The sequence below is a fragment of the Orbicella faveolata genome, unplaced genomic scaffold (genome assembly GCF_042242905.1).
Source record: "Orbicella faveolata isolate gen_17 unplaced genomic scaffold, um_ofav_v1 contig_35, whole genome shotgun sequence".
Lineage (NCBI taxonomy): Eukaryota > Metazoa > Cnidaria > Anthozoa > Scleractinia > Merulinidae > Orbicella > Orbicella faveolata.
Window position 1 is genome coordinate 9424381 of NW_028301564.1, and position 15620 is coordinate 9440000.

Genomic DNA, 15620 nt, shown 5'->3' on the forward strand with positions numbered 1-15620 from the left:
CATTGTTGGTATTATTTATTACAGATGGAAGGTGCCTCTTAGCTTATTTGAAAACAAAGACTATTCTTCATCATTTCAACTTCAAAAAGCCTGTTTTTGACATAAAGTTCAGTCCATGTGGCAAGTAAGTGGATCATTGATTGCAGAAATAGACAAGGAATGCAGCTTTAGTTTTAAATAGGATACAATATTGAAACCCTCAGTTATATGAACAATGGATTGGCCTGAAATAGAGTGCAGTTTGGAGATATTGTTTTCGTTGTAAAGCTGCCATCTACGAGCGGGGGAGCTGTGATCATAATGGTGAAAAAAAAAACCTCTTGTCCTGGCAATTACAAGCCTTGCTACCATGCGATTTTGAAACCAAATAGCTCACCAAACCGGTTTTTGTGGGATCTGCTTGTTTTTTGTAATTTGACAAGTTTGCATGTGGCGCAGCGATGCATGAAACAACACATAAATATTTGCTGGCTGAGGAATAGCGGTGTTTCAAGATCTTCAACCAAACAAGTAGCGTCTGTTTAATTATATTGTAAATAATGTATTGGTAACTAATTTTTGTCGAGTGTTCAGTTTGAATCTGTTAATATCTGGATATGGAAAGTTCAACTTATTCGATGGTGTTCATTCAAAAGAGCAAAATATAGCGGTGAAATTTTCATCTGTGTTGGGATTTCCTGTCAACAAAGAGATCATAGCCTGTGTTGCAGACATAAATTTACCTGTAAGTAACCCGCAGTGGGTAGTGTCTGTGATGCAGGCTAAGAGACCACTGCCTTGTCCAATTTGTACATGTAAAAGAGAATTGGAGAAAATTTGAAAGCTCTTTGACAGAAAAAGTCTGTTCAAAGAGAAACCTCTGAGGTCACTGAAAGAGCAAATTAAAGGAACTGACTAAGTGGGGAACGTCTGTGGAACAGGTTAAAAGGTGTCATTGAACGAACAGGCAGATATGTTGTGATCCTTAAGCTGTTGGATATGCAAATCAATTGGAACATAAAGGGACAAATAACTACTACAATGGCACCTTTGGTGAAATAAAGTTATTTGCGGTACTGTGGTTTCTTGTTTGACCTTTATCAGACCTAAATTTAGCATCCAGACTTTGTTAATCCCTGCTAATTTATGACAAGCATGTACCATTGTTTTTAACAAAATACAGACCAACACTGTCTAGTTAAACGTCAATTTGCTTCAGCTTCCAATCCAAAGCTGTTTTCATTAATACATAACTTGACAAGTAGCTTTACCTCTGCTACGATGCACCCGGGGCTGGACCAAATTTATTATTGACTGTGTAGCTCTTTTAGCTGATTTACAGGCAAGACAGGCAATGAAAAGCATTGTGATGTGTTCCTTTCATGGAAAATTGTTAACATCACCCGAGACAACAGAATGTTAACCAAGGTAAAAGTTCGCTTTACCTTGTGATCAACCATGGTTTAGGTCGGTAACGAAGGTTGAGATGGCAGATATATCAAGTCCACTTGCGGTCGCTTGGTATCTCACACCCCATGATGCCCAGATTGTGTCAATCTCATTTGGTTGTGTTTTCGACAATGTTTATTTTCATGGCAAAAAAGTGAGCCAAATCTGGACCAATATATATGTATGTATGTTTAAATAGTCTGAAGTTCTCTTTTCACCATTTTTGAACGAAATTTCTGTGTAAAAGGGTTTCAAACCAGAATTGGTTAGTGAAGTCATTGAAAGTGCTTCCTCTCTCAGTGATTTCTGAAAGTTGCGCAGTTTTGGAATTTGAATCGCCTGGTTAGTGGGTTAAATGAATGGAAACAGAAGTCACATTTAGCTAGAGAATGTTGGTCTGTAAACAAACACCCAGAAAGAATGTTCAGCTAGGTCATTGGCCTAGTGAATAACAGTTTACTATTTTACATGAATTTAAATGATTATGTTGTTCATGTCCCCTGTGGTCTGAGTTCATTGACATTAAATTAAAAATAACATAACAGAACTTAGCATTGATGCAAAGCCTGAATTATGAAATTTTGCAAACCAAAGGGAATTTCCCTTTGAATGAGTGAGATGATTTTTATGAACACAAATCTAATGGGAGCTTTAAAATTGCTTAGAGGCCAATATTTAAACTTGTTCTTTTGGCTACGTTTTGAATTCATGCTGAGTTAACGTCAGACATGATATAACAGTCATACAGATGTACGTGTATCTCACAGAATTCTTTTTTGGAGAAAAAGAAATGTATTCCGTAAGTTGTTTGATCTACTAGGTAATGGTTGCTTTCGCTGTGTAAAGTTTAAAGGATTTTTTGTGTTGAATTCCTTTGTTGTCCCGGGTCACGTTACATGTAGGTCGCCTGTATCAATTGCGCGTGGTTGATTCTTGACTTGAATTCATGGCCATAATTTCCTTTCAAACATTTAAAAAAGACTACACACCGTTTAAATTTGCATGCTTCATGTAAAGACATGCTTTGGATACTCAGGATCCATCTTCAGTTAAAGGATGTTTACAAGTGAGTGACTTTGCATGAAGTAGGTAACAATTTGGTGTAAATTACAACATGTAGAATTTTAATAGTACAAATCAGTGAAAAAGGTACAGGGATACAAAAAAGGTGGGAGTACAAATCTGTGAAAAATGCTGAATACAAATAGTAATTAATGTAGGAGTGTTAAATTAACATGTTTGAGTTGTTTATTCAATATGGGTCTTTCCCAAATCAATGTGAAGGGCTTCTTTGATCTTAAGTTGGAAATTGGTGAGAGCCGAGTCTAAGATGGAAAAACAATTAAAAGAGCATAGATTCTTACATGACTCAGAACCCTGAAGACGTTTATAGATATGAGAATTGCGATCCGAGAGTAAGTGCTCACGAACCCTGGTGCCAAAATGTCTAGTGGTTTCACTGACATAACAGGTATGACATCCTGCACATGTTAATTTGTAAACCACCTGGGAATGGAGCGCATTGGGGATTGAGTCCTTGACACTGAACATGTTACTTAACTTATAGGAAGAGGAGGCTAACCTAATGAGCCTTGTGCCTTGGTAAACTAGAGCGGTGGTTACCTTTGAACTAATGTAAACATCAGACCGAGAGGTGATTTGAAAACGAATTGCTTACTTTGATTTAGAGGTAATTTCTACAATGCACCTGGTTGAATCATGTGGTGTTCGACTAAAAAGCAATAGGTTACAATAATTCTAAGAAAAGGTGACAAACAGAATAAAAGAAAGATAAACTTAAACAACTAACAGATATTTCCTCCTATTGATGTGAACTGGTAGATTGAAGTAACTGATGACCTAAACTGAAACTCAATGCAATTGACACGATTGCTGCATGATATAATACGTACTGAATGAAAATCTTATGCAATGAATCACGTGTATTTTACATGTGTTTAATTTATTTTAATTAACATATTTTAATGTAGGACCCCACGAGCTTATTGTGGACCCCACGATACAGGACCCCACGAGCTTATCATGTTGAAATAAAGGTTTTACGTTTATTAATGTTTATGTTATGATTGATGAGTTTAATTTTAAATCAAGTGTAACGCATGTAGGGGAAATGTCACACATGTTTGAATCCTACCTACCAGTCCCTCAATGCGAAATGAATGCATAAAGACTTAGTTGAGTGATTATGGAAAAACTTGAGTAATATATTGTCACTAAATCCATTCAAAATGGTTCATCACAATCAAGTCAATAAAGAAACAACAGTTACTGTTCTCTGACGTTACAAGCAAACTTCTTGGTTGAGAACCTACATGTAGACTGCGAGCAGTCTCTCCTTTGCTCTAAAATCCATGGGGAAGAATGCAAAGAAGGACACAACACAAGCAAGGGTTGAGTCATGAGTGAGCGATCGTGATATGTGAAGCTGTGAGCCGCCCGTGCTACTTGCAGCTCACGGCTTCCCAGTCACACTTGTTTTGCTTTCTTCACTGCATTCTTCCCCACAGACTTCCGAGCAAAAGAGAGACTGCTTGCAGTCTATTGAGGACATCAAGATCGACAATATTTAGTCTAGCAGCCTCTAGAAGAGCGATCTTGTCAATGGGACATTCCAGGACTGCGAACTTGGTTTTCAGCCTGACTCTCCTCACAAGCCTGTCTCTCTTGTTTGGTTTTACTTCCAGAATGCGACCAAGGGGCCACAAGTTTTCTACCACAAATACAATGTCTCCAGTTTCAAAGTAACACCTTTATCTTTATAGAGATTGCCCCCTCACTTTTAGCAATTAAATTTCCAGATACTGACTTTTAAAAACAGACTCTGACCGAATGGAATGAAACTAAGCATAAACTGACAAGTATGCATTGCTGACCTATTTTTATTTTAGATGTATATATTAAATTGTGTAGAACAAGATCTTTTAGATCTTCTAACCACGCTTTTAAAATGTAACTGTTGTCTTAGCACTACAGTCGCAACGCAGTGCACATTCCAAAGCAGTCCTTGATGATTCGTTGATTACTGTAGACACCACATCACTTGATCAACACAAACTGCATTATTGCACCATTGCTCACGTGAGTCACACAATCCGAGGTTTACGCTATCCACGGCTAATTTTAGAATGGTTGTGTTTTTTTCCTCTAGCATTGTCCTAAGCGTTGCAAGATCTGGCAAGATCCTGTTTACCTCAGTAGATATTTAATTTTCCTTCAGATCTCTTAACTCAGTGCGATGAAACAGCCAAAGAATTCACTTCATTTGCTGAAACCCACAAGAAATACTCACAAAATTGCTAATAAATCAGTGACCAACGCTTCTGGCAAAATAAACTTGCAAAGTAAACACGATCTCATTTGACACATAGCGAAAGTGAAAACTGCAATGTCAGTGCATTCCATGGCTGATGTAATACCTTTTTTAGCGTATTTATTATTTCCTTCGAATCCAATGCTTCGATAAAACCAAATGAAAATATATTTTACACACAATAAAGCAAACAATATCCATAACATTGTCTGTGTATTAATGATTCAACAGCTTTTGGCGAATAAACATCACAGGTTGCGTGACTGAAAATTTGGAGGAGAGGAAGTGTGGGTCTGGTCACCAACACAAATCAACACAAATTGTATTACTGCACCATTTGTGAAATCTATGATGATGTCATGGTCTTAATCTGGAACTTTCTTTGCGATATGTATGGGCATGAATGATACAAACGATTCGATAATAAGCTTTCTTTCTTAAAAGTCACGATTAAATTTCATTGTTTTTTTTCCATGAGCAAAGGGCTAGCAAAGTAGTGACACAAGTCACATAATTCAAGAATTACTTTATTTACGGCTATCTTTAGTACGATGCTAATATTTCTCTACCAATGACATAATCCTTGCACCTTCTAACACGTTCTTTGCTTGGCTTGCAAATATTTAATTTTCCTTCTGATCTCTGAACTCGTTTCAATAAAGCAGCACGACAATTCACTTCTCTTGTTTAAAAATACGAAAAATACTTGGAAAATTACAGTTAGATCAATGACTGCTGCTCCTGGTGAAATAAAAGTTCAAAACAAGCACGATCTTATACAACAGGCTGCCCAAGAGAAAGTTGCAATGTCAACACATTTCATGAATAATGTAATTGCTTTTTATGTATTCAATACTCGTTTGGAATCAAGCGCTTCAATAACACAAAAAGACAATATATTTTGTACCAAGTAAAGAGTATTCATAAAATTTTCAGTGCATTAATGTCTGAACAGCTTTTGGCAAATAAACATCATAAGTTTCATGATTCGAAGACCCGCTGAGGATTTGGCCGAGAGGAAGTTTGGGTTAGATCTTATAACTGCGCTTTTAAAATTTAACTGTTTTCTTAGCACTACAGTTGAGTAGTTATATAAATGCCACATTAAAGAAATTATGCTAAAAAATACCCTTCAACAGCCCCCGCAAATCAAAAAAATACCCTCGCTGGGCCCCAACTCGAAAATGCCATTTTCAGACCTCTCAGAGCATGTTCCATTTTAAGCCCACTCCTGGACAAATTTAATGGTTCCCAACCCTCAGAAACAGCATAAAATGGACTGTCCTAGGCCTCCACAAATCAATAAATCATTCACCAAGTGGCAAAACAGAGCTTTTGAAAGACACTTAAAGAAAAATTGACATTAATACAATGGTAGTAATGAATATTTAAAATGAAAATTATTTTAAAAAATCTAACTATAATATAGTAATGATGAATAAATCAGAATTGAATAAATTATCAAAAAAACGATTAATTGATCTATTATTAAAAGATCAACAAAAATCAAAAAACCTATTCCAGCACCTGGTAAAAGTGTTAAACAAATGGTACATGATTATGGGGAAAATATAATTGCACCACCTTCTGAATTTAGAGAATTACAAACCAATTCCAAAACCTGGAACTATTAAATCTAAATAACCAATTCCTGCTCCAAGAACTAAAATCACACCCATTAAACAAGCTCTAAAAGACTCAGTTAAAACTTATGAGATTGATTTAAAAAATAAAAATGATCCATTAATTCAATTACAAAATACTAGACAGGCAATTGAACGCTATTTCAATAAATCTTACTTGGAAAATAATAAAAATTTTAAATTTTATGAATCTTTGAGAATAACTTTTATTAAAGAAGTTTCTAATAATGAAAAAAAATGATAGATGTTGAAGTTGAAATTGATATTACTGGTGGAAAGCATTATGTAAAACGTAAAACAGCTTATTTCAATAGTCAAGCTCAAACTGTTACAAATATTATTGATTCAAATAATTAAAAATTGCTCAAGAACAGATTCTGAAAAAGATTGGTCAGTGGTTATCAGAAGGATCTGGCTGGATAATCAATAAAATTATTTGAATATTGTTAAATATCAGCCAATGAAGGGAAAATCATATATCCAACTTCAAAAGAATTAAGACATCATATGAAAGGCCTTATAAACTTACAAATTAAAGATAATGAATGTTTCAAATGGTGTCATATCAGACATTTAAATCCACAAGATGTTCATCCAGATAGAATAAAGAAATTTGACAGAGAATTTATTAAACATTTAGATTATTCTAATGTTGAATTTCCAGTTAAAGTCGATGATTATAATAAAATTGAAAAACAAAATAATATCAATATTAATGTCTTTGGATATGAAAATAAACCAAAATTTCCGATTTATATTTCCAAAGAAAAGTTTAATGATCATTTGAATTTACCTACACCATTTTGAATTTGTCTTCAACATTTTTCATGAGAAGATATTCTTAATGATTACAAAGAAAATTGTATAGTAATTAATGGTGAACAAGCCATTAAAATGGCACAAAAAGGTGAAAAAATAACGTTTAAAAATCATCATAGGCAATTAAAAGTACTGTTTGTTATATATGCAGATTTCGAAGCTATCACAGAAAAAGTGGATTCATGTAAACCAAATGATAGTGAATCCTATCAAAAACACACAGATTGTAGTTATGGCTATAAAGTGGCATTTTGCTATAAGATGACACATGAAGATGAAAAGAATTTTAAACAAGCAAAAGTATGTCATATTTGCAACAAAAAATATAATAAAACAGATAAAAGAGTTCGCGATCATTGTCATGTTACTGGAAAATACAGAGGTTCTGCTCACGAGAGTTGTAATCTTAATTTTAGATTTATTGATAAAATACCAGTTATATTTCATAATTTAAGAGGTTATGATAGTCATTTCATAATGCAACAAATAGGTGAAATAGCTAAAAATCATAAATATATGAATAAAAATGGAGAGGAAAAAGAAATGTTGATAAATGCAATTCCAAATAATATGGAAAAATATATGGCTTTTATGCTAGATAATAATCTTGTATTTACTGATAGTTTCCAATTCGTGAGCTCCAGTCTGGATAAACTAGTGAGTAATTTACCAAAAGAATCTCTTAAATATACATCTGAGATTTTTAAAGGAAAAGCACTTGATCTAATGTCAAAGAAAGGTGTTTATCCTTATTAACATATGGATTCATTTGAAAAGTTTAATGAAACAGAATCACCTTCAAAAGAACAATTTTATAGTATTCTCAATCATGAACATATCTCTGATGATGATTATAAGCATGCTAAAAAAGTTTGGAAAGGATTTAATCTCAAGAATATGGGAGAATATCATGATCTATATTTATTGTCTGATATTCTGTTACTATCTGATGTTTTTGAAAATTTCAGACAAACATGTTTTGAATAATATAAACTTGATCCTGCTCATTATTTTACATCTCCTGGCTTATCATGGGATGCTATGTTGAAAATGACTGACATTAAATTAGAATTAATGAATGATATTGATATGTTTCAATTTACTGAGAAGGATATGAGAGCAGGAACAAGTTATATTGCTCATAGATTTGGTGAAGCTAATAATAAGTACATGAAAGATTATGATAAAACGAAACCTTCAAAATATAATACATATCTTGATGCTAATAATCTCTACAGATTTGTAATGTCCCAATATCTACCTACAGGTAATTTCAAATGGTTAACAGAAAATGAAATAAATAAATTAGATTTTGGAAAGTTTACAGAAAAAAATGAAAAAGGTTTTATTCTTGAAGTTGATTTGGAATATCCAAAAGAATTACATGATTTACATAATGACTTTCCATTAGCTCCAGACCAAGTAAAAGTAACAGAAAATATGCTTTCAGATTATTGTAAAGAAATAAAAGGCAAATTCAATATTTCTATTGGGCAGGTTCATAAATTAATACCAACATTAAATAATAAAGAAAAATATGTTTTACATTATAGAAATTTACAATTATATCTTGAATTGGGATTAAAAATGACAAAAGTACATAGATTTCTTCAATTCAATCAATCTCCTTGGCTAAAGCCATATATTGATTTTAATACAGAAAAAAGAAAAAATGCAAAAAATTCATTTGAAAAAGATTTCTATAAATTGATGAATAATTCAGTGTTTGGTAAGACTATGGAAAATTTATGAAAAAGAGTAGATGTTAGATTAGTAACTGACGAAAAACAACATGTTAAATTAGCAAGCAAACCAACTTATGTATCATCCAAAATTTTCAATAAACATTTAGTTGCCGTTCATAAAATCAAAGAAACATTAAAATTAGATAAACCAGCATATATTGGAATGAGTATTCTTGACATCAGTAAAACATTAATATACAACTTTCGCTACAATTACATCAAAAAGAAATACAAAAATAAAGTACAATTATTATTTACAGATGCAGATAGTTTAACATATGAAATTCAAACAAAAGATGTTTAGAAAGATTTTTGGAAAAATAAAGACAAGTTTGATAGTAGTGATTATCCAGAAGATAGTAAATTCTATGATTAAACAAACAAAAAGGTAATTGGAAAATTCAAAGACGAAGCTTGTGGTCAGATAGTAACAGAATTTGTTGGTCTCAGAAGTAAGATTTATTCATATATTAAGGAAAATGGAGAAAATAATAAAACAGCAAAAGGTATCAAAAAAATAGTAATCAAAAAGAATATCAATCATACTGATTATAAAAGTACTCTATTCAATGGTACACAAATGTATCATAGAATGAAAACAATAAGGTCAGATCATCATCAAATAGGTAGTTATGAATGAAATAAAGTATCACTATCGCGTTTTGATGAGTGTAACCTCAGCAGAAGTTTTCGGTTTCCAAAATTCTATTTCACTTTTTAATTCCATTATTTCATTTTCCAATTTCAAAAAATCTTTGTTTCTTTGATGTAGTTTGTAATCTTTATTATTCAAACAAACAGGACAATACCATGATGTCGAATTATAATGATTTTCTTTTCAGGAGTTTTCTCCATATCAGTTATTATTAATATGGCTTTATATGTATTTTATACATAGTGACTTAAAGAGATGTTGACAATAATATATTGGTATGAAGGATATGGTAGTTAATAATGTAAAATATAGGGTTCATTCCATTAATTTAAATTTTGCTGCTGCGAAAAGTGGTAGAATAATTAATGTTAAAAGACGAAAACCAATGGATGGTCATTTTTCCACCACCAGCAACACATGTTACATGTTGCAAAAAATATGAAACTTTATGTTAGTAGAATTGTTTGGGAGTGTTATAATGGTTTAATTCATGAAATAGAAAAAGTTGTTTTTCATATAAACAGAAATTCTAAGGATAATAGATAAAAAAATCTTAAATTGATAACTCAAAGTGAAGTTAATAAAATAGTTTACAATCACAATTGTTCATTAAAAGCTAAAACTGTTAAGGCCATCAATTGTAATACAAAAGAAGTTTCATATCATAAAAGTATGAGTTCTGCAGCAGAAGAATTAGGTGTGAATAAAAGTTCAATAAAAAGTATTTGTGATAAAAAAAATATGGTCATAAACATGCATACACAAGAGACAAAAAGAAAAAATATAAATTTGAATATATCAGTGAATATGAATATTAATGATGAAAGTTCGATCAAATGTATGATAAAATTGTTGTAAGAATAAATACCCAAGATATATATTAAATCTTGGCTAAATAAATAGCAAAAAATAGATGTAGTAAAAACAACACACCTGACATATAATCATATATAGGTTATATTATTTTTCACCACATTTGAGTAATATCAATATATATTACTCAATTAATGTTTATATCTTTTTGGAATCTTTCAATGGTATCCAACTGTTGAGGTCATCACTATAGCTTTTCCACTTAACCAAAGCTTGCTCTTTCTTATGATCTTTCCTGATGACTTTTTCAATTCTGAATATATCTTGTTAAGCTTTTAACAGCTCAGGTTCATAAAAACTCTCTTTTATCTCTTCATTATTGAGATCTTTTAATTTGTAAGTGATTGGATTTGTATATACTTCTTCAGTCCAATTTGGGGTATGTCCTTTGTCAAATACTTTTCTCTTGTACTTACTTATTCTGACTTTATCACCAACTTTAAACTTAAGGGATTTCATCCTTGGTTCTGTATTACCGTACAGATTAAAATACACAATTCCTTCATTCTTCTTTTTACTGGCTTCTGTAGGTGTCATTTTAATTGTACTGTGTTTGGTGTTGTTGTACTGTTTTAATATTTCAGGTAGAATGTCCAAATACTGTGTATTACCTTGAACTGCTTCCACATTTTGGTTTTTAGTGTTTTATTCCATCTTTCACAAACAGATGATTTTTCTTCATTTTCAGTGGAATACATCTGTATACCATTTTTCTCTAACAGATCTTTCAAGTGTTTGTTATAGAATTCCTAACCCTTATCAGTCCATAAATATTGTGGTTTTCTTCCTTCTCTGAAAATGGCTTTGAATGCTTCAGTTACAGTTTCACCTTTTTTATCCTTTAATGGAACAATCCAATCGTATTTACTAAACATGTCTAAAACCATGAGAAAATATCTATAGCCTTTATTCCTTTTGCTAAACTGTTGCATTTCAACTAAATCAGAATACAATATTTCATCAATGCGATTGACTATTACATGCCGTCCAGCAAAGTTATGTTTTATCGGTTTATGTAACTCATCTGTTAATTTTTCTTGCCAGTTTACTTCACTCAATGGCTTTTTCCATTTTTTGATACCCCAAGACCTAGTTTTTGTTTTTTATCAATCAAGAATCTTGCTGTTGATCCCCATTTTGGCATTTCACCATATTGAATTTCATCCAACGACTTAATCATTTGTCAATCACAATCTCCTTTGTTTTTACCCATGTTGTAACAAATATCATGATGGGCTGCTGTTTCATCCACTTTGTTATATGGTTGTACATGACCCGTATTTTTAACATATTCCAGTTGTTTATCCAATGGATTATGTGGTCCCATATATTTGTACTTTCCTGATGTCCATCCAGCCTTTGGTTTTGGTATTTTACCAATAGCTTTGTGGATGTCAATTGCACCACCTTTGTACATATGAGCATCAAGATCCATTCTGTCAGTTTCATACTTATAATTTGGTCTCACTTTGGTTGATAATTGATTAATTGCTTCAGATCCAACTTTTTGAATAACTGGTGTTGCTTTCTTTATTCCCCAATCAATTGCTTTCTTTTGTAATTTTGGATCTCTCATGAATTCAGAAACATAATATCTTCCAGCTTCTGTACCTTTCTTGGCTAAATAAGGAATTCCTTTGCTGATAAAAAATTCAGCAGCTGTATCTCCAACAGAACTCAATATATACCTGATCCGCTTTTTGGTTTGTATTGATAATCACTAATTTTTATGCCTTCATTTATATGATTGTTCGAAAAGTCCCTGTATTGATCTTTGATATATTTTTTAGCAGCATTTGATAGAGTGACGTTTCTTTTCTTTTTCTTTTTAATATCTTCCTCATAAGAACTTTTTGCCAATGATTCTAAATAACCTGGAAAATGTTTGTCGAATTCTTTTCTGGTCTTTACAGTTTTATAACCTTTTGGATAATCTGGATAATATTTATCCCATTCCTTTTTCGTAAATCCTTTTCCTCTCGATCTTTTTTCAGCTTTTTCAGTCAGTTTTGCAAGTTTGTAACCCAAGTCCATTGGTTGAAATATATTGCCCCCATCATGTGAGGGCTGAATTAGTTTAAATTACCACCTCTGTAATAATCAATATTGTCTTTCACACCTTTAACAGCTTGTCCAGCCAAAACTTTACTAAGAGCTGCAATACTAGGAGCTGGTGTAACAAAATTGGACATCACATAAGCTGCTTTGTCAATGGCAGAAGGCCCATGATATCTTGCTCGAGCTCCTCCAGTTTGATTATTTTTCACGAATTTTGTCTTGGTTATTCCACATTCAGCACATTGACATTTCATCATCAATTGTCCATTCTTGGCTGTAACATATTTCTCACTTCCTGAAACACATTGAGTTTGCTTTTTCTGTTTTACACAATAAGACTTCATATATATTAATTATATTATTTATCTCGAACAACCATATGATACAGTTCTTCCTTTTCCATCATAAGAAGTGGTTATTACCTTGCAACCCTTCGGTTTCTTTGGTGCTACATAATTATCTTCAGTACTTGGTGCATTATACGCAACATCTTTATTTGGATCTGGATGATTACCGGTTATATTATCCCAAGCTCTAATAAATGTTTTTCCACTCCAAAAATCATCAAATGATTCTTTAGCTCCAGGTTCTTTAACAACAGCTAAAGTACCTTTTTCTATTAAATCAATTGGCTTCTTCTACTGACCAGTCCATGCAGAAGCTTCACCACCTTTTTGATTTTTCACAAATTTGGTTTTGGTTATTCCACATTCTGCACATTTACATTTTAACATTAGTCTTTTAGCCTTCATGTATTTTTCACTACCTGAAACACATTCTGTTTGCTTTTTTGTTTCACGCAATAAGATTTCATATATAATATATATTATATAATATTTTTGAAATATCTCTCAATGAAGTTTTCATTCTTCATTGTATTGTGTAAGTCAAACACTTTTAACAAATCCAAATATGATTTCCCCTTATTCATTTCGTTCAGAAAGTACAAACAAAAATAGCCACAAGTTGTTGTCAGAAGATTTTGTATTTGATTATTTTGATGTAATAAAGTCAGGTTTTTTCTCTTGGCATGATTTACAAGCTCTTGAAATGGCAGCATTCCAAATGAATCAAAGTAATTTATTGAGTTTTTTTTTGTAAAAAAAATACCTCTTAGTCGCCATGTCGGGTATGTTATGGACGGGTCAATGGGTGAGTGAGTGAGTGAGTGAGTGAGTGAGTGAGTAAGTGAGTGAGTGAGTGAGAGATGTATGTATGTCACACCAATCAGATTGGATCTACTATAAACAGCCAATCAAATTTCTTGTTGTAAAGGTAAATGGTATGTGAGAAGATTTGATCCCAATAGAGTTCAGAGCGGCCATATTTATTCTTCTATAAAAGAGGAGGAAGTATTCATATATTGGGTTTACTTCGACATTTTCTGTGGGTTAGGCTGAGGATTTTAGTTAAATGAACGAGATGAGCCTTGAGGTTTGAAACAGTTCGTGAGTTAGTAGTATGCAAATACAACGAGATATTTCTATTTTTAGTTACAAAGGTAACTTGATACTTTTGTTTTTCACAAGGAGTAAATTCAATTAGAGGTCACGAATCGTTGCGTCTAGTTCTTAGGACATGTTTTAGAGGGAACAAGACTTTAGATTTAAAACAGCTCTAACGTTTACAGTAGTAAGTGTGGGTAACGATTGTTTTGTTGTTGCATGCAAATATAACAAGATATTTTTGTTTTTTTTAGTTACAAAGTGTAATTTGACACTTGTTTTTCACAAGGGAGTAAATTCAATTAGAGCGGACGAATCGTCACCACTCTCCCACGAGATGTTGGCTATCTTTAGTAACAAATAGTAACTTAACACTTTTGTTTTTTATATGGGATAAATTCAATTAGAGCTGACAAGTTATCGGCTATTGTTTCCAGGATGTTAAACAAAAAAGAAGCTTTCATTTCTGGACAGTTTTTACGTCTCTGCAGTAGCAGTTTAATAGTTTTATCTGATGACATTCATTTCAGTCCGATATTTTTAAAGGTAAAAAGTATGAAAACTGTTCAAATGTTCTTTGAAGACTGCGTGGCACCAAGTTAAAGTGCAATTTAATTAAATCAGACTTTCAACATGTCAGAGGTTTTTTCCTCTTTCTTTCTATTTTCGGTGAAGTTGTGTTGTGTTGTGTTGTGTTGTGTAAAAAGGTAAACTTACAACTCGTATAAAATGCAAAAAGTCTCTAAATTAACTTGAGTATTTTTGAGCAAAAATTCCTCTTGGGGTTGGAAGGGCTATGTGATCAGTGAGTGAGGGAGTTATGCATGCGCACGTGTCACACCAATCACAGTGCGGGTTGTATCAAAGAACGAATCAAATTGCCTGTTAGAAAATAAGATGTTATCTACATTAATCTGGAGATGCGTCAGATTACTGTAGTTTGTTTAGTCAAACATTTTATGACTTACTATTTAGCTATCTTACCATGACCGTTGTAACATCGTAACCGAAAAAAATTGTGAAATTAACCAAATCATTACTGTACCATGAATGCTTTTATCTCTAACACTTCACACAAAAAAGAACTCTTGCATGCCTTGCGTGCCTTTGTTTTTATTATCTTTGACATATGTTGTAACCCAATGAGATCCACTCATATATGAAGGTTCAAGATTGTAAATAAATAATGCTTGCCTATGATTATGAGGTACTGAGTGATCTCTTGACAAAACCTCATTGATTGGTATTTTGAGATACTTACACCATTCTATCAAATCATGAGTGTTCATTGGAATATTTTTGTGAAACTTTAGAGTACTGCTCCTATTAGAGGAATTGGGTTGAATGGACTCTTTTTTAGTCCTTTTCCTTTTCGAGACCTTTTGTTTTTGTTCCATAACCCATTGTTTTATCCCAAGTACCAATAAAAGGAGGCGGCTGTCCTATTTGAGGAGCTGAACCACCTTTTGATTTTGGTAATGGTGGTGCTCCCATTTGTGGAGCTCAACTACCTTTTTTGAAAAGTTTACTGACTAAATCAACAGCTATTGGAACACCAATCGAAGCAAGTATTGATCCTAATCCAGAACCCATTTGTTTTTGAGAAAGTCTCAGAAAAACATT

General features: G+C 32.6%; 1 protein-coding gene across 1 annotated transcript in view; it reads left to right on the forward strand.

The window, feature by feature from the left end:
• The window catches only part of LOC110068325 (periodic tryptophan protein 2 homolog), a 138670-nt gene that overhangs the window by 5024 nt on the left and 118026 nt on the right, over positions 1-15620 (forward strand). The window contains exon 4 of the mRNA XM_089273368.1: positions 25-124. Coding sequence (XP_089129494.1) covers positions 25-124 — 100 coding nt within the window. The remainder of the gene's footprint in view (positions 1-24; positions 125-15620) is intronic.